General features: G+C 37.6%; 1 protein-coding gene across 5 annotated transcripts in view; it reads left to right on the top strand.

The window, feature by feature from the left end:
* PTPN4 (protein tyrosine phosphatase non-receptor type 4) overlaps positions 1–20,274 on the top strand; it is a 221,962-nt gene that overhangs the window by 183,822 nt on the left and 17,866 nt on the right. For all 5 annotated transcript variants that reach the window (XM_032353878.1, XM_032353880.1, XM_032353879.1 and 2 more), the window contains 7 exons: positions 7,495–7,654; positions 10,647–10,730; positions 10,822–10,878; positions 14,573–14,729; positions 18,419–18,585; positions 19,632–19,722; positions 19,806–19,867. In XM_032353878.1, the coding sequence (XP_032209769.1) occupies positions 7,495–7,654; positions 10,647–10,730; positions 10,822–10,878; positions 14,573–14,729; positions 18,419–18,585; positions 19,632–19,722; positions 19,806–19,867 (778 nt within the window). The remainder of the gene's footprint in view (positions 1–7,494; positions 7,655–10,646; positions 10,731–10,821; positions 10,879–14,572; positions 14,730–18,418; positions 18,586–19,631; positions 19,723–19,805; positions 19,868–20,274) is intronic.

Consider the following 20,274-nt stretch of genomic DNA (forward strand, 5'->3'; position numbering starts at 1 on the left):
TTGGGTGGTTAAGATTTTATTTATTTTCATATGAGTTGTTAAAGACAGCAACAGAGGGCTGCTTTGACTGCAGAATAAGCTGCTTTCACTGCTGCTGTTGAAGCATTCATGAGGAAATTTAACGCTGACTGGACTCAAATAAATCAAAGTTTTTGCCTACCTGGCTTCATTGACAGTTTTAACAAATCTTTTGCTGCTATGTTACAGTATTTTGCTCTGCTGACAACAAGGTGCACTTTAATATTTTCATTGTTTGCTCTTCACGTAACATTTCTTAAAATGTCAAAGTTGAAGATAAGCAAGTTATTTGTATTGAAAAATTGCAATATGAGAGTTGGGCATTGGAACACTTTTAGTCCCATCTCCCCATCTCCTTTCTTAAGTCAAAAAGTTAACATAGATAGTGATTTGCCCACAAAATTTTTCACGTGGGTAAATTGTGAACAACATGTTTCAAACTTCAGTCCCATTCAGACCTCCCCCCCCCCATCATTTTAGGCAAATTATTGGTTTTAAGTATATTAAAACCATTGAGTTAGAAATATGTTCTCAATTAAAGTAAAAATGCATGTTATTAGAGCACAGATCTCTTCTGGTCTTGCATTCTCTCCATTTAAATATAAGTCGTTTTTGTTAGAACTTAAAATACAGAGCAATGTTAACCACTTAAGACCAAATGGCATGACAGAGGGTCGTTCTGTTCTGGGTGTGCACTGGTAAGTTCTGTGGAGGACTCAGATACTGTCAGGAGAGCTGCTTAGCTTTTGTATATCTTATATATGGGCTTCTGAGAAGCGTTTTATTTGGAGGAGAGTCTACTGCTACATAAAGTTTGGAAACCTCTGATTTAAAATAACTTTGCTACTGCCTTTTATAGTTGTTTTGTTTAAGGTGTAACTATAGCATCAGCAAAGCTCTGGATTCAGGCTGGGTTTAAGACTTGGTTCCATCAGTTCTAATTATGTGACCTTGGGTGAGTCATTTTATCTTTTAAGCCTTAATTTCCTCACCTGTGAAAAAACAGGATGAGAATATCTATCTCATAGGGTTGCTTTGAACAGTAAATTAGATGTATAATAGTTAAGCAGAGAAAAAGTGCTTAGTAGATGTTAACTATAATGTATAATTCTAGTTAGTTTGGGGGGATATACTGGCAGCCTTTAAGAATATTATCAGCCATTTATCTGTCTACATGTTTGAAATGTGGATGTCTGCTTGAATACAGTGAGGAATTCTCCAAATTCTTAGCTTTATCCTTAGACCTAATCACAAGAGACTATTTACAGATTTCATAATCCTGAAGTATCAAATCCATTTCCCTGAACCATTTTTGCCTGGACCGTCCCTTTCTAGTCTCGTGAGTCACTGCAGCTTTGGCCTCACTTTATCAATTCCTTTCACTTAGTGTTTAAAGGTTTGCCTTCACTTTGCTCCTCTGAGGTACGACCACTGAAAACTTTATGTCCTCACTCAGCTTAACCTAATTCCCATGCCAACCTTTATCAAGTCTAGCAACATACTATTTGACCCTTGAAAAACATGGGGATTAGGGACATCAACCCCCATATAGTTGAAAATTCACATATAACTTTTGACTCCTCGGAAACTTAACTGCTAATAACCTGTTGTTGGCCAGAAGCCTTACTGAGAATATACACAGTTGATTGACACATATTTTATATGTTACATGTAATATGATACCATAGTCTTACAATAAAGTAAGCTAGAGAAAAAAATGTTAACAAAATTTACAGTACTGTAGTGTAAAAAAATCCATGTGTATGTGAATTGGTGCATCTCAAACCGTGTTGTTCAAGGGTCATCTGTATTATGTATTCTGCAAATACCAGACCATTCGAGGACAAGGAAATAAAAGAACCAAAGGAGGTGTTATGGGAGGAGATGATTGAGCTCTGGGGACTCAGGGGGCAGACTGTATTTAACACTGTACTTGTGGTAACAAGACAATTACATAGGTCACTGGACTACTGTAGCTGCAGTATACCTAACCTGCTGTCTACCTCTGGCACATGTCTCTAGTACTCACTTTTGGGAGCTAAGGTCAGGGACTTGGAGTTTGGTTGAAACCAAGTATCTCAGGTCTGGGACCTTGATTCTGAAATAGATTCCTACTGATACAGTAATATGACATTTTCAATTCTATTCTCATATTTATCGTATCCCTGAGAGTTTATATGCAGTTTAAATTGCCTTGAGCATTAATTAATAACCAGTTTTCAGTGATGTTTACTTTTAAATACTGTGATTGTCACTATAAATTAGCCAACATGTCAGGAAGCCTGAATTCTGAATCAGAATTTTATCTGCATCTTTCATGATATAAGTAAAGTATAGTAGGGTTACTCCCCAATGAGAACTTGAATAGCACTCGGGACTATAGTTGAATGAGACCTGAGTTCCTGGTATGCATCTTCGAACATTAGAATCTTAAAATGAGCCACCAGTCCTGGCAAGTTTGTATTAGCTTGTACCAAGAATATGGATTTTGTTTGTTTTCTAGTCTTAAATTAGAGTAAACTTTTTATGCTTCTGTGAGTGGTATGTATATACAGTTGAATCTTCAGCATTATTTTCTTTTATTCACAATTTGTAGGGCTTACCTTGCCACTTTTTCTTTTTTATAAATAACAAAATAATCCATTTATGATTATACTTCTTTCTATACTCTCCTTGTAACAGATCTTTTCTAGCTCCTGTCTTTTTTCTTTTCTCGCTCCCATCTTCAAAGCCAAAGGATTACCTCCACTTGAGTGAGATGTCAGCCAGAGCTCTGATGAACACTTTTTTCTTTGGTTCCCATCTCCCTAGTCCTGTCTGAACTATCTGATAGATGCTGGCTTTCTCTTTAAGTCATAAGTCCCTTCTCTCAGAGGAATTATTTCTTTCTTTCTTTTTTTTTTTTTTCCAGGGGAGTTATTTCTGATGTGGCTGTGTTCCACTATGCTGCCTGGTTGTTCTTCCAAAGTATATAATATCTCTTTATTCTTTTATAATTAGCAATTGTGGGGGGTTTTATTTTTTGCCTAGAAACGCTATTTTTTTTAGAATTGGTCTATTTTATGAAATTATTTTAAATGGATTTTAATTTGTAATTCATGGTTTACCTATGAAAGTCATCTTCCTAGGTAATTGAGTAAGTAATAAATTAACTATACTCATGATTTCTACATTAGATATGAAGTAGGAAGTTATTTGTTATGATCAATTGAATTAATACACTTGGAATATGTCTTAAAATGTAATTGATGACCTTTGTTCAAAATAAGAATTTCAGGAGGCACCTGGGTGGCTCAGTGGGTTTAAGCCTCTGCCTTCAGCTCTGGTCATGATCTCAGGGTCCTGTGATCGAGCCCCCTGCATCTCTGCTCAGCAGGGAGCCTGCTTCCCTCTCTCTCTCTCTGCCTGTCTCTCTGCCTACTTGTGATCTCTGTCAAGTAAATAAAATCTTTTTTTTAAAAACTAAGAATTTCAGGATTCTGTGCTGACATACTTGATTACTTTGATAGACTGTATTGGTTAGAGACGCAAGTAGATATATATAGCTATATATAGATGGACTTTGGTTATTGGACATGGAGACATAAAAAGGGCAAATAGTTACTGGGATTACTGGGAAAGCACATAATTAGTTTGTAAAAGCTCCCAGACCTGTCTGTTCCTCTGCAACAGTCTGACATCTGGAGAGCCTGACCAGGCTCTGAGAAGTTATTCTAACACCAGAGTTACTTAAAACAATGAGAGAAAGCAGATAGCCCTTTTCCTGAAGTCTGAAATTACAGTGTTCTTTCCTGTGTTCTGTCTTGACTAATCCTTGCTGTGCATGCTGCATTCGCTCACCTTTTCTTTAGAATTTGGCTTAAATCCCAGCTCAAGCCTGTGTGCTTGGCTCTCTTCCTTTCTCTGTTTTCCTGTAGACTTTGAATGTTTAAAGGTGAGGTTCAACTCAAATACCTACTGGAATCTCAGAAGTAACCCTGGGTGGGATTTATGTGGGCTGGGATGCTCATGGCCCATCTAAAGGCAACAGCTGATTCTTGGCTTTGACCAGTGATAATGCAGTTTCATTTTTTCCAGAGCTTCCAGATTTTCCATTCTGGAAATCCAGATACGTATGTAAGTTTTTAAATGTAGCCAATTAACTCATATTTTATAAAGAAAAAATAATGAGCTAAATTATGTTGGCCAAAATTCGCCCGCCAGCCATGAATATGCAACCAATGTTACAGGACAATGATCTCTAATTAGCAGTGCATAATAAAATCACTCCTGGGGCTTTTTTGACTGTATATGCCTAATCTTTAGTGCCAGTAATTTAGATTAAACAGTTTTAGCAGAATGTCCCATAATGTCAGTACTTTACCTATCTTATAACTGAGCATTGTCACTGTTATACCCATACCCATCAGATTTGGCTCACTTAAGATGCTGCTTTACAAGTCAGGCTTGAGTTTGTCCCTGTTGTATATTTTAGAATTGTTATATATTAGGCTGTTTACTAGACTAAGAATAAAGTAAGTTGCTCTAACTCCATTCCCTTCTGATCTCAACCTTATACTATGCCCTGTAGATCTTCAGTTTTGAGGCTGTTTCCTGGGTGTGATAGCTATATGCAAAACTAGAAAAAAAAAAAACTTTCTATTCACCTGGTCATTCTTAACCCTAAGCAAGGGATTGAGACCTGTTGATTGATAGATGTGGAGTCCAGTGACTTCTGTTTTTTTTAAAGTCTTAGAGGCTTTTGATCAACTGCTTTTTAGAAATGTCACATCTGTGAGGTTATGTGAGAGGATATCCATCTTTGTGTCCTGATCCCTTCCGGCAGGCCATGTTTAAGGTCCATGTCCCTGTTCTCATCTGTGGGAACATTTTCCTGGATTAGCAACACTTGAATGTATTGGATCTTAAAGGCTTGGGCTCTTGGCAGTTGAAACTAATAGAATAAAACTATTGGGCTTGGTACCTGGAATCCCTGACCATCAAGGTAGACTCAAAGAAGGCTTTGCTGGGGGAAAAAAAAAAAAAAAAAGTATGTTCTTTGATGCAGTCCTTACAGACTTTTCAGAATTTAGAGCATTTTGTTCCCTGAAGACGTCTATGTAGAAAGTTAGACTGAGTGGGCACTATGGCTTACCTACTTTTTTAATGATTAAGTTTGGGTTTTTTGTTGTTGTTTTTTTAAGATTTTTATTTATTCCTTGACAGAGACACAGTGAGAGAGGGAACACAAGCAGGGCAAGTGGGAGAGGGAGAAGCAGGCCCCCGCCGAGCAGAGAGCCCAACGTGGAGCCTGACCCCAGGACTCCAGGACCATGACCCAAGCTGAAGGCAGATGCCCAACAACTGAGCCACCCAGGCGCCCCTAATGATTAAATTTTATTTTACATTCTGAAAATTTGGAATGACTGTATTTTCTCTTAAGACAAACATTTCTGGAGGACCATACATTTAAACCAAAAACTTGGCTTACTTCCTTGGCACTAATAAAATTTTTAGCTTCATTACCTGTATCTACCAGATATTTAGCAGTGAGCCTCTAAGTAAGTTTTACAACCTTCTCTACCTAGGGAGAGCATATGTATCAAAGAGCCACTCTGACACTGATTTCTTTATCCATTTTCTTGGGATAAATTATGCTGTGGTGACAAATTACCCCAACTCATAGCAGCTCATAACAACAAACGTTGTTTCTTTCTTACATTATATGTATATCATGGATCATCTGTGTCCCTACTCCATGTCAGGTCCATTCCAAGACCCACACTCTTGTGTGGGGCATGACTAGTCTCATGGCCAAGGAAAAAGAAAAGCACAATAAATCATGAGCTGTTTCCTAAAGTGTCCTTTCAAAAGTGACCACTTCTACTCACATTTCATTGGAGAGAGCAACTCATATGGCCAAGCCTAATAATGTCAACCAGAGAGGGTGGAGAATGACTTTTAAACAATAATACAGTCTAATGAAGTTCCACTTCCTCAGGACCTTACAGCTCGTATCTTAGGCAACTATTCTCCCTCAACAAAAAAGCAGAAACTGAATGAAATCTGTGCCTGAATAGTATAGCAGCAGCCATGCAACTTGACACAGCAGCTGTCAGCTCTCTGAGACCTTGGGCAATGGGACAGTAATTATTTTCTTTTCCCAAAGACCTCCTGGCGTCACAGAGATAAATAATAACCTCAGAAGTGGTCACTACTCTTACCAACTATTTCCCCTTGCCTCACTTTTCTCACTCTCACAACCTCCATGGATGTGTGCTTCCTAGGATGCTAGCTGAGCCACTGGTTCCCCCTTCTGGCCTTTGTGGAAAACTCGTAAGTAATATTTTTACATACACTATGCTGGTTCTTTAAAAAGCTACTGTTTTTACCTTGAAGATTCTCCTGCCTAGCTCTTTTTATCAATTTTTGCCATCACAAATTGAGGCTTATGCTCCCTAATGTTAATTAAATTTTGTTTCTTTAAATTACATGCTCCAACAATGTCTTGTCCTGTTTTATCTCCTTAGTGAGCTCAGCACTCTTACTCAGATTCTAATCTTTGTTGCAGTTCATTTCTTTCATGAATGGTGTTTTTCTTTTTTTCTTAAGATTTTATTATTTATTTGTCAGAGAGAGAGAGAACACAAGCAGGGGGAATGGTAGGCAGAGGGAGAAACAGACTCTCCCCGCCCCGAACAAAGAGCCCAGTGCAGGACTCAGTCCCAGGACCCTGGGATCATGACCTGAGCGGAAGGAAGACGCTTAACTGACCAAGATGCCCAGGCATCCCTTGTGTTTTATTTCTAAGTAAATGGATCAATCACAAGTTCTCTAGATTGTACCAGGTGTTTTATCTGTGGGACAGTTCAACTCTCCATTCTGATTTCCCTTTGACTACCTTTTTCCCTGGCTACCCATGTGACTCCACTGATAACCTTATTTTTAAAAAGTATTTAGGAAAAGTGTGTGTACTGTTATAGTAGATTAATAGATATCTTCATCGTGATATCCTTAAAGTGTATTTGATTATTATGTAGAATTGTTTACAGATTTGATAAACTAGGGAATTCAGTGTACAATTTAAACTTCCAAGTTAAGAAAGGTTTCATTAAACGGTGTCTCTTGTAAACATGGTATTTAAAGCTTATCTCCTACTCGACATTGTAAATATTAGAGTTGCTTGACTCTAGCTTTTATTTTGTTTTGTTTTTGACCCTAGGTTTTTGGTTTTTTTTTTTAAAGATATTTATTTATTTGACAGAGAGAGTACAAGCAGGAAAAGCAGCGGGGGTGAGGGGGCACAGAGGGAGAAGCAGGTTCCCATTGAGTAGGGAGCCAGTGTCACATGTGGGGCTTCATCCCAGGACCACAACCGGAGCCCAGGACAGCTGCTTAACCAAATGAGCCATCCAGGCACCCTGACCCTAGCTTTTAAAATAACAGTTCTAGAAGACAGCTTCCAAATACTCATTTTTTTTCCCTTTTCCTGTCCAGATCACAGGAGACCCCTGGAGATGGGCAGCCTCCAGCTTTACCACCCAAACAATCAAAGAAAAATAGCTGGAACCAAATTCATTATTCACATTCTCAACAAGATCTAGAAAACCATATTAATGAAACATTTGATGTTCCATCTTCCCCTGAAAAATCTACTGTAAGTACCTTTCAGATATTCTCACATTTCTTTGAAATTTTTTAATCGGAAGTGAAATTATTTATACTGTGGTATGTTTTGTCTGTAAATTATATTAGTGTACTTCCTCTTTTTCATCATATGTTGCTCATGAAATTTGCCATGATATAACTCAATTTTGGGATTTCCTTTTGTCGTTGTTCTAAAAGTTCATTCTTGCCAAATTTATGTTGATTTTAGTCTTGCAAAACACACATTTCAGAACAAATGCTACTAATGCATTAAATACCCCTGACTTTATTATATAATTCACTGAATGCAGAGAGTCTCATTTTCATCAACTTTATGAAATTGAGTACAGATCCCTGGAGTATATGATTACTCTCTGTTCTGTAAAATATATTTATGAATTATGTTGGTATTTTTCCCTTAGAGAATATGCTTTTGCCACATGAAAATGGTAACTTTTAGAATCCTCTGATTTATGAATTTTCATTGCTTTCTCAAGTAGATGTAAATAAAGCAAAGGTGAGGTTTGCCAGTAAATTTTAGGGATACACTGTGTTCATGAAGAAGTATCAAAACAGACAAATATGGGTGTATTTCAGGAAACTTACAGGGACATCAGGGAATAAAATAAAGTGCAGGGATTGGAGGTCCGCAGTAGGGATTGGCAGTACTAAAAGATTCAGTGACCATGCTCTCATCGCCCTTTTGTATCTAAAGTTTGAAAAGCAAGAGGCAGCTCTATTCTCATCGCTCTATTCTCTGACACTTACTGCTCTACCATCACAAACATCAAAAAAAGATGAGAATCCTTCCCAAAAATGAACAACAGCTATGGTATTATCTTTGTGGTGATTCTCATGTATCATTAATTCGTTCATAGTCATTGAGGTCTTTTCTATGTACTGGGTACTTTTGGAGAATAGTGGAATATAAAGACAAATAAGACATGGTCCCTTCTGTTAAATAATCTACAGTCTAATTTGTCCATTCATGCAAAAATTAATTATTGAGTACCTGCTGTGTACCATATATTATTATAGGCTGTGGGAATATATCGGAATAAAATAGGAAAAAAACCAAAAAACTCTACCTTCAAGGAACTTAACATTCTGGGGATAAGGGTGAGACAAACTGTAAACAAGGTAAATCATTTAAATATATAGCATATTAGATTAAGGAGAAAAATAAAGCAGGAAGAGGTCAGAGAATTTCAAGAGTAGAGTGCCACAGCTTAAAATAGTGGAAGCCAGGCATGAATTCAGTGATGAGTTATAGAGCTATCTAGTGGAAGAGCAGGTGAGCTGAGGGAACAGAGGTACAAAGGAAGGAGTGTGACTGATACGGTCAGGGAACACCAAGGGAGTCAGTATGGCCAGAGCGAAATAAGCTAATGAAGAGGAGAGGGCCAAATCCCCACAACCTTTAAAGATTTTGTTTTTTATCCCTGAGTTAATCTGAGATAGGAAGCAAAAAGGGTTGGACACATTTGAGGAGAAAAGCAGCATGATGTTCAGTATCAGTCTGGCTCTTATCTTGAAAACAGACCTAAAGCAGGGCAGAAGTAAAGGTATTGGTTGTGAGGTAGTACAGTATTCCAGGGATGTGGGGTGATTTGGATCTGGCTGGCAGCAGTGGAAGGAGGACGACATGGCTGTATTCTGGGTGGTTTGAGAACAGAGCTAACATTGATATGCTTGAGGGGCTGTGTGTGGAGTACTGGAGAAAGAGAGGAATCAAAGATAACAGTAAAGTTTTGGGCCCGAACAACTAGTAGGATGAAGTTGCCAATTTCCGAGATGTGGAAGGCTACTGTATGTAGAGCAGGTATGGGTGGACTATTGGAAGAGTAGTGTGGGGCATGCCAAGTTTGAGATGGCTACTAAAAATCCACTTACAGAGAGGATTCTGGAGGTGAAAGAGTGGTCCAAGTTAGAGTTAAAACATTGAGGTTTGGTGGCTTGTAGACAGTATGTAAAACCACAAAACAGGAAGACAACACCAAGGGAGTATGGTATGTGCAGATGACTAAATAAAAGAGGTTCTAGAAAGTGAGCCTTTGGTCCTTCAAAATGTCAACATTAGGGAGATGAAGAAACCAGCAAAGGAGACTGAGAAGATGCAGACAGCAAGGTAGGAAGAAAACGAGTCCACTGGCTAACTGACTGATGGGAAGAAAGTCACAGAGAGAATAACCAGTTTTGTCAGATGTTACTGGCAAGTCAAGTAGAATGAGGGCTGACGGTTGAACGCTGGATTTAGCAATGTGAAGCTCTTTGGTGACCTTAATTAGAACAGTTTTGATGCTCCATCCACTGGGGATAAAAATGTGACTGTGGGAGGTTGGGATCAGGGGAAATAGAGATAGCAAATGTGGCCAACTCTTTTAAAGAACTTTAACAGCAAGAGGAAGGAGACAGATAGGGAAGTAGAATCCAGAGAAAAAGGGTTTTGTTTGTTTGTTTGGGGAGGGGAGAAGTAAGAGTATTTCTCTGAAGGGTGGAGGAAATGGATAATGTAGAAGAGTAGAGAATTGCTATAGCAATTTGGAAGAGGGCCTGGGTCTAGAGCAAGGAAAAAGACAGTTTGAAGGTAATATAATTAGAAGTGATTATAGGGAAGAATGTGAATTATTTCCCAATAAAACTGTTTTTAAAAAGCAGAGGAAGGAATGTGAATTCATGTAACACTTAGGAACACTTATCGTATGCAGAGCTTTGAGTTAGGTTCCAGAGGTATTGCAGTTAATAACTTAATTCATAATGCCTGTTTCTCCTTAAACTTAGCCTAGCATGCAGGGGCAAGGAGTCTATATCTAGTTGGTGTAACTGCAAGTTATTAGTCAAAATTTACTTTCCAAAGTTAACATTGGAATTTAAATTGTGATTTTTATACACTACAGATAATATCAACATACAAAAAGTATACATCATGTATATCATGTATATCTTTGAGGGGAGATTATAAATGGGCAAAATTACAAGTTACTTATTTTTGTCTTTTTAAGCCTAATGGTGGTATTCCACAAGATAATCTTGTTCTAATCAGAATGAAACCTGATGAAAATGGAAGGTTTGGATTCAATGTAAAGGTAATCTAGAATTTACATTGTACAGGTTTTTAAATTAAGATGTGTTTATTTTGTAATGTTTGGCTGATATCTGACTTGTTCTGTTGTTCAGGGAGGGTATGATCAGAAGATGCCTGTGATTGTGTCTCGAGTAGCACCAGGAACACCTGTGAGTTATCTGAATCTTGCAAGTAAATCCTGTTTTCAAGAAAATGTACTCATTTAATTTTTATTAGTTTAAATAAAGGAATAAATTAATCATTTCTTTTAATTCCTCAAGTATCAAATGTTGGCTAAATCTCTTAAATTGCTGGGAAGTTCGTTTTTATTTCTAGTAAATAGGAGTTTTTTAAAAACCCTTGTTTTTGTAAAGAAGCTATATATAACTGAAAGTGTTTCTAAAGTTTTAAAAGATTCTGTCAAAATAACTCCTTCAAATAGCAAAATGTAAACAGTATAATATTTGTTTTTCTTTTTTGTTTGCTTTTTTTCATTTAAAATTGTTTCTCTACAGTCTATGTGCCTATTTTTTGTTTAAAAAATTTACTTTAAATAGAAATGATACCTGTGTCTTCCCTATAGAACAGTTTTTAAATTTTTCACTGAAACATATTAAAGAAAAGTATATTAAACATTTTAAACAAAAGTATAGGGAAGTCTAGGTACCCATTATGATGAACCCTTCTGTACCCTTCATTCACCTTTAGCACTCAAGAACTTTCTGCTCATCATAAGGATAACTCTTTAATTGTGGATGTGTTATCTTTACTACTTGTGTATGTAACAAATACTGCTTTCAAATTCCCATTTATGTTGTTGCCTACTTGACCTAAATGGTCTTCAAGGACTTTGCAATCAGCACCTTTTATCATTTACCTGTCTCTCTGTCCTAGGAAAGGTATAGACCAGCACCCTGAGAGAAAAAGGCCAGTTATACTTTCTTTGGTGCTTCACGGCAACCTTAAAATTAGTTTGAAGATCACAGTCAAGACTGATCAGGGATATCATGATACATAGTTTTGGTTCTGGTTGTTAAGGACTTTGTTGGTTGCAAATAACAGAGTACTCTACGATATCCCTAGTTTGAGCATAAATACAAAGTCGTACCCCTAATCATATAGCTGTAGAGTTTTCTCACAAAACCCAAGGATAGGATTGCCATCAGATCTTTAGGGAAAACAACAACAACAACAAACTTTAAAATGAACATCAGGACTCTAAATATTTCATCTCTAGTTTTTTGCATGTTCCATTTTTCTCTCACTGCAAACCAATTTGTATGGGAATCAGCCTCATCTCTCTCGCTCCTCTAAATGAAATTCAGTCTAATAAAAAGAGTGCTCTTAGTAACAGATTCAGGTTAGTCCTATAATATCACCTGCATCTCTACTGTGACCTGTGACCTCTGCATCTCTACTAAAGAGAAATTGTATAGCTACCATTAGTCTCCTCAGTTGATATGATGGGCTAATAGTAACTTCCAGATTCATATATTACCAGCCCAGCCACCTAGAGGGATTAAACCTCAGTCCAATTTTACAGACTCCTGGGAAGTAAGTCCTTCACAGATCCAGCTCATAGCAAATGTCCACTTTTCAACAAATCACTGTGGGCAGTGGGGACAGGATAGGGGTATGATGTATAAAATGCCTCCTGAACCTATTCTGTATGTGAAGGATGGGGACATAGATAGAGGAAATAGTCAAAATTATTTATTAGTACATACTTAATGGGAAATATGTATTTGGGACAGACTACAGATGAGAAGATTAAAGATCGCTAATTCTCACCTGTAGATAATGTCTAAAATAGAAAATTAAAGGAGCACCTGGTGGCTCAGATGGTTAAGCATCTGCCTTTGGCTTGGGTCATGATCTCTAGGTCCTGGGATCGAGCCCCGTGTCTGGGCTCCTGGCTGAGCAGGGAGTTGTCTTCTCCCTCTCTCTCTCCCCCTGCTTGTGCTCTCTCTGTTTCTCTCTCAAAGGGATAAATAAAATCTTTAAAAAATAAGAATAAAATTAAAAAACTGAAGAAAACACAAAATGAGGATGTTATTTAGAGATACCAAACTAGATAACAAAAGATGTAGGTAAAATGTTGAAAGAAGTTGCCTGACGTGGGAGAATGGTACAGAGGAGTACAAGAAATTGTTTCTTGTCTTAGTAATCTTATAGACCTATTCAGTTTTCTGAGCTGTGTGATGTATAACTTTACTAAAAACAAATTTAAACTCTGTTTTTTTAAATCAAATACATATCTTTTGACCCACTTATTCCACTTTTAGCAGTTGCCTCTAATGGAGAAGTTGGACTAGGAAACAAAGGATACACAAGGATGTTCATTGTAATATTGTTTATAATAAAGATGGGATGACCAAAATGTACCTCATTAGAGTTGGTGAAATAAATTGTATGCTACTTTACAGCTGTTGAAATGATGAGTGATGTAGCTCCATATAAGTATGGAAATATATTCATAAGATAGCATTATAGAAAATGCAACAAGAGGAAATCAGAGAGGGAGACTAACCATAAGAAACTTAATCATATGAAACAAACTGAGGGTTGCTGGAGGGAAGGGGAGAGGGCATAGGGCAACTGGGTAATGGACATTAAGGAGGGCACGTAATATACTGAGCACTGGGTATTATATAAAACTGATGCATCAATGACCTCTACCTCTGAAACTAATACATTGTATGTTAATTAATTACATTTGCATTTGAAATGAGTAAATAATGGAAAAATGCATATTGCTCTACATGTATATTTGATCCGGTTTTTAATTTTTTTTAATTTTTAATTTAATTTTTTTTTAGAGGTGGGGGTAGAGAGAGGTGGAGGGAGGGAGAGGGAGAGAAAGAATCTTAAGCAGGCTCTACACTAGAAACACTGAGAAATAAAGTGTTCTTTATCCTTGTGGAAACTTACGACAAATACTTTGAACAGTGGAATGTTGCCCTTTTTGTCATATAACTTAAAATACAGTGGAGGCGTTTTTCTTATGTTGGCAAATTGTCCAGATCGTTTTTAAATTTGAATTCACTTCCAGCATTTTATCAGTACATTTTCAGTGTTGTGAAATGTGACCACCAAATTCCTTTCAGTGCCTGTCTGGAGGCTCTCTAACAGTAGTTGTATCAGTATCTCCACTGTCAGTGGTTTATGTTCAGCTTGAATTTTATTTCCACCACTATCACTCTTTTGTTTCTTTGCTGTGTTTTCTAACTTTTCTGGCCAGTTGCCTCTTTAGATTTACATGGGTTTGTCACTGGGAGACAAGGAGGTGATGCAGATACCTGCTTTGCTGTCTCTGCATGAGCTGAGTAACAGAGGCACAACAACAGATCACCTGCAGATTTTGAAAGAAGTGATGTGATTGGTCGCTGATCGTGATGTGTATCTGTTGTCTATGTAGTGATTTGTGGACTCGTGAGCTAGTAGCAAAGCTCGTACTTTATACAGGTTTTCACAATTAATGTGTTGTGGTAACTGTAATTTGAACTTTGTTGGGAGACTGGTATTATTTAACTGAACTGTAGTAACTGCAATTTGTACATACCTGGACAGTTGGAGAGTAAGGGCTGCCACTGTCTATGCACCTCGAGGCCATTAGTCTTATCTGTATATCTAGGCATTTAATAAGGCATCAGGGGTAAAGCTGTTGAAAGAAAAAGGAAGGAAAGTAGTAGCTTCATGGGAAAGCTCGATTTCTGCTTTTTACAAAGAGATGAATAAATGGATAGATGCTTTTCTTTATGTACTTTTTGTTCTCCTGCTGTAGAGTCTATAAAAATTAATTCCTGTCCTTTATTTTCAGAAAGCTATGTGCACATCTGAAACCTTATTTATGTTACATTACAGGCTGACCTCTGTGTCCCTCGATTGAATGAAGGGGACCAAGTTGTGCTGATCAATGGTCGGGACATTGCAGAACATACCCATGATCAAGTTGTCCTGTTTATTAAAGCTAGCTGTGAGAGACATTCTGGGGAACTTGTACTCCTGGTTCGACCTAATGGTAAGTACTCTATGCAGCACTGAGTATTTTTATAATCTGTTAGTGTTTGTTACTAGACAGAACAACCAGGGTGGGCTTTTTAAAACATAAGTCATGTCATGCAGTGTCCTGCTCAAAGCACAGTGGCTTCTATTCACACTTGGATTAAAATGGAAATCTTGGCCACTTAACCTACCACAGTCTTGCTCACTCTATTCTTTGCTGGCTTTTTTTGTTTGTTTGTTTTTCCTTCTCCCTAAATCTCCTTGATTTTGATATGACTTTTACCCTCACTTCCATCAGGTCTCTGCTCAGTTGCCATCCCTAGAAAGTCCTCTTCTGAATACCATAACTAAAATGGCCTCCCACTTCCCTCAGTTGCTTTAGTAGTGGTAGGTATGCAGCAAACACGTTACATAGATGAGTATATTTTGAACCACTTTTAGAACACTCTGTAACAAGCTGTAGTTAAAGCATTTTTAAAAATCCTGTCTTTGGGGGCGCCTGGATGGCTCAGTCGTTAAGTGTCTGCCTTTAGCTCAGGTCATGATCCCAGGCTCCTGGGATCGAGCCCAACATCGGGCTCCCTGGTCTGCAGGAGGCCTGCTTCTCCCTCTCCCATTCCACTTGCTTGTGTTCACTCTCTGGCTGTCTCTTTCTCTGTCAAATAAATAAAATCTTAGATAAAAATGATAATAACTTAATTTAAAAGAAAAATAAATTTGGGGGCACCGGGTGGCTTACTGGGTTAAAGCCTCTGCCTCGGCTTGGGTCATGATCCCAGGGTCCTGGGATCCAAGCCCCGCATCGGGCTCTCTGCTCAGCAGGAAGCCTGCTTCCTCCTCTCTCTCTGCCTACCTCTCTGCCTGCTTGTGATCTCTATCTGTCAAATAAATAAATAAAATCTTTTAAAAATAAATAAATGGGAAAACTCAATCAATAAAATAAAGTAAAAATCCTGTCTTTGTTGGCAGGAGACAATGCCAGTAGCTTAATCATGTCATTTCTTATCTGGACAGCCAATTTAATTCAGAGCCAGAGTCCCAGGTTTGTAGAAGCGTTAATACCATGCACTCTAGCTGTTTTGCTGATTGCCTGAGTTTCCTCTACAACAGCTTCAACATCATCCTAGCAGCGGACAGCACTCAGTGACTCCTAAAGCAGGTCACTTTCCCTGGGTAGCCTGAACATTTAATTGAACTAAAAATTCACCTTCTTTCAGTCTCTTTGTTCCTAATTCTGTCCCTTTGTACTAATCAGAATAAGTTAAATCCCCCTGTCTCCAGTTTAACAATCCCACATCCTTCAGCGTTCACAGGGCATTGTTTCAAGTTTCCATAACACTTTATCAGTCCCTTCAGAGAAGAGTTCTTACATGCCTATATCCCAGCACTTAGATACATTCTTCTAGTTTTGTTCTGAACAGTTTGCCCGTAATCATAGTTTCAGCCATAAGAGTAATTATTGGCTAATACCTTGCTACCAGTTGTTGAGTATATACCATAAGGATGTAAAATATAGTTAAAGTCGACCCATTCCCTACCCCACCACACCCAACCCTGCAAAGTTTTCCAGGAGAGTTCATTTTAAAAAGAAAAATACAGAACTCATTTTGTCTCTTGGGCACAAACAGGCATTTTCATTTTATGTTCTTTACTTTGTGTTTTTCTGCATTCATGGTCTGGAATTGGCTTTCTGAGAAAATTCAAAGGACTTCAACAGAACATTCTATTTTGACTCCTTTATTTAGACCTGATGTTTAGGTGATTCATTATTAGGCATTTTCTGTCACATAATGCAACTTAAGTTTTATACTAAGGATAATATTCTCTAAATTTTGTTTGTTCCATTTTCTTTTGATAACAGATCCTAAGGAACTTAATGCTAAGTTTTACACCTGCACTATTTTGTATATTCTCATTTAATCTATACAGCCATCTAATGAGATAGATATATTATCCCCATTTTATAGTTGAAGTCACTTTAGCACCAGGACATTCAGTTATCAACTCACAAATTAATGATTTACACAGAACCAGAATATGAACAAAATTCCATATAATGGAAAAGGCATGTCTTTTTGCAGTTCCAAATCACTTTATTTATACTTTAAATTACGAGCGGAAACCTCCTAGGGCAAAAGATCTTTCTTTTCTCCTTTCTTGCAAAAGATCTTTCTTCTTTCTTGCAAAAGATCTTTCTGTTGTTTGTTGTCAGAATCTGGACTGGGGGGTGCCTGGGTGGCACAGTTGGTTAAGTATCTAACTCTTGATTTCCGCTCAGGTCATGATCCCAGGGCTGTGAGGTGGATATAGCTCTGTGTGGGGTTCAGTGCTGGGGGTGGAGCGTGCTTAAGGTTCTTACCCATGCACTCTCTCTGACCCTTCCCACTTCCGTGTGTGCGTGCTTTCTCTAAAAAAGAAAATATCTGGACTAGGACCTGTATTTTCTTTCAGTTTGAGTCTGTCATGTCCCTTTTTATTTAAAACAATGTATAATCAGACTTTAAAACTGTATTTACAAAAAGTATCAAAAAACCAGACAGCTTATTTTTCTGGTGTTTTTTTTTTTCCTTTAAATCTCCTTCTTAGCCTGCTTCTCCCTCTGCCTCTGCCTGCCTCTCTGTCTGCCTGTGCTCGCTTGCTCTCTCTCCCTCTATCCCTGACAAATAAATAAATAAATAAATAAATAATCTTTAAAAAAATAAAATAATAAAAAAAATAAATCTCCTTCTTAGACAAAATGCAATCATACTTTTTTTTTTCCTTTTCATTCTTCTTTTCAGAAGTTTATTCTTCTCAAAAGTGCACACATCTGAACGGGAACCAGATGTCTTAAGCATGGGCAAAAGAGCCCCATAGCTTGGTTCTACTCTGGCTGTCTTTCAGCTTTTGCCCTTAAATCTGCGGGGATCAGGATTTTGTGGGACCAAGGGGTATGCCAAGCCATCACTTGTGACCACTCCTGCTTTTCTAGACCACCTCATTTCGACTGTCAGTTCTCTGTCCAGATAGCTCTGATCCCACTTCTTGGGCCTATGTGGCTGTTTCCTCTAGGTCCATTCTCCCAGGGGTGGATCACACGGTGTGTATACCCCAAGGCCAGCAGGGTAGCTAAGAGGCAGCAGTTTTCAGAGGAGTGGAGTACAAGCTTACATAGGGCTGGTAAGTTCGCACATATTTTCATATGCTCCTGTGTTAAAGAATGGAGTTCAGGGTGGGAAAAAAAGTAAGGCAGAGTACAGGCCAAGAGTTTGGCATCTGGCTCTCTTTATACTACCATGATCATGGATTCTGGCCTCCCAGGTTTTGTAGATGTGTCGAAGGTTTTGTTTAGCACTCTATTCAAGTTATTTGTGTCTTTTCATATCTGGATGTATGGTATATAGGTCCCTGTTTCTACTTTTAATCTAGGTCCAAAATTTAAGGGCAGGTCTGTTCTGAGCTGCTTCTTGGCAGCTCCTCTTTTTCTAATTGTCTCATCAAGTTACAGACATTTTCAGCAATATGGCCAATGACATTTCTTTTCCCTAAAGGTGTACAGCAAAGTTTAACTTCACAGCCACTTTGTCCCTTACACAGTGACACCAGACTCTGATCTGATGAATTCTTTTTCCTGACACAGATGAAAGAACACATCTAGTAAATTCTTTTTGCCGGTTGATTAAGACTCCCATGTGGCTTTTTTGTTTCTGTTTTTGTTTTTTTTAGCTGTATATGATGTAGTGGAAGAAAAGCTAGAAAATGAGCCAGACTTCCAGTACATTCCTGAGAAAGCCCCACTAGATAGTGTCCATCAGGATGACCATTCCCTGCGGGAGTCAATGATACAGCTAGCTGAGGGGCTCATCACTGGAACAGTCCTGACACAATTTGATGTAAGTAATATTGTATAGAAGGGATGTTGGGCCATATTTTCTAATTAATTTCATGGTCTCTTAACTGCCTAATCTATCGTTTATAATTTATAAACTAAAATGGTATTCTGTGATATATTTGACATAAAAACATGTTCTGAAATACATAGTCTTAAACATTGCTCCCAAAATACTAGTTGTAGTTATATAAATATCTATTTAAAAGAGAGGAATAGGAGATTTTATGCATGTCATCAAACTAAAATTTTTTCTGTGATTCAGTAGCTATTTTTATGAAAGGTGGCAGATGAAGATAGGCTATGGTAGAGCTAAAAATCCTGAGTTAAAAGAAAATAACTTTCGTACCTCATCATATTTCATCCTTCTCTAATTTTTGTGTCTATTTGGTCATCATTAATATTTGTTGCTCTAAAGTATGTGCTATTGGTAAGTGACTGTAAAACATTTGTGACTGTAAATCATTTGGGACCTGTCAGTTTTTCTTTTAAGACTGTCTTCATTCCAGGCACCAGGCTGCTCAGATGGTTAAGCATCTGCCTTCTGCTCAGGTCATGAACCCCCAGTCTGAGATAGAGCCCAAGTCGACTTGGGCTCTCCTCAGCGGGGAGCCTGTTTCTCCCTCTGCCGCTCCTCCGCTTGTGCCCTCTCTCTCTAATAAATAAATAAAATCTTTAAAAAGAAAAAAAAAAGAAGTACTTGGTTCATATACTATGTAAACCTCTCCAAATTAAATGGGACCTAAATGTTCTCTGCAGATTTGCTATTCATAACTTCAGGTACTTTTCTGTAAGCAAAATTGTTTTCAGTTGTTTTATCATTTAAAAAAATGCAATATATAATTCATGTCAGAAATTGTGCAGAATTCAGCTTCGCAGATTTGGTGCAGTTTCCTACTAGCCTAAGGTACATCATTTTATGGATGAGGTATCCTAAGGAAAAAACAATGCTTGTTGTTAGCATAGAAATAATCCTGAAAAACAAAACAGAATCTCTTAATGGCTTGCTGGACTCACCTTATGTGCCCCCTCCTTTTTTTTCCCCCCCAGCAACTATATCGGAAAAAACCTGGAATGACAATGTCTTGTGCCAAATTACCTCAAAATATTTCCAAAAATAGATACAGAGATATTTCGCCTTGTAAGTACCTACTATCTGTATTTGTTAAGGTTAATCTTTTAGCATAACTTTATCAAAACATTCTTTCTTTCAATTTTTTTCAGATGATGCTACACGGGTCATTTTAAAGGGTAATGAAGACTATATCAATGCAAATTATATAAACGTAAGTTTATTTTTATTATACCTTTGTCATTGGGAGTTGGAGGGGCTACTGTAAACTTTGAGGTTCCTTTTAACCTTAAGAGAATATTAACACTTTCAGATACTTAAAAATAGTATAAAATTAATGTTAAAAAAAATAGTTTGGTACTGGCATATTAGCATATGCTTTGAGCCGTGGAATAGAATAGTCCAGAAATAGGCTGAAATAATTACTAGACTTTTGTTTATGGTGGAGATGGTCTTTTAAATCATTGAAGATAAAAATAGATTATCTAGTGAATGGATTGAGTAATATATCTAGATGTAATCTAGACTATATCATTGTTAGGAGGTTTTCCTTCCCTTCTAGTGGGATAAAAGGATTACTAACTTCTTAACTCTGCAATGTAGAAAATTTCAAACATACAA

The sequence above is a fragment of the Mustela erminea genome, chromosome 8, assembly GCF_009829155.1.
Source record: "Mustela erminea isolate mMusErm1 chromosome 8, mMusErm1.Pri, whole genome shotgun sequence".
NCBI lineage: Eukaryota > Metazoa > Chordata > Mammalia > Carnivora > Mustelidae > Mustela > Mustela erminea.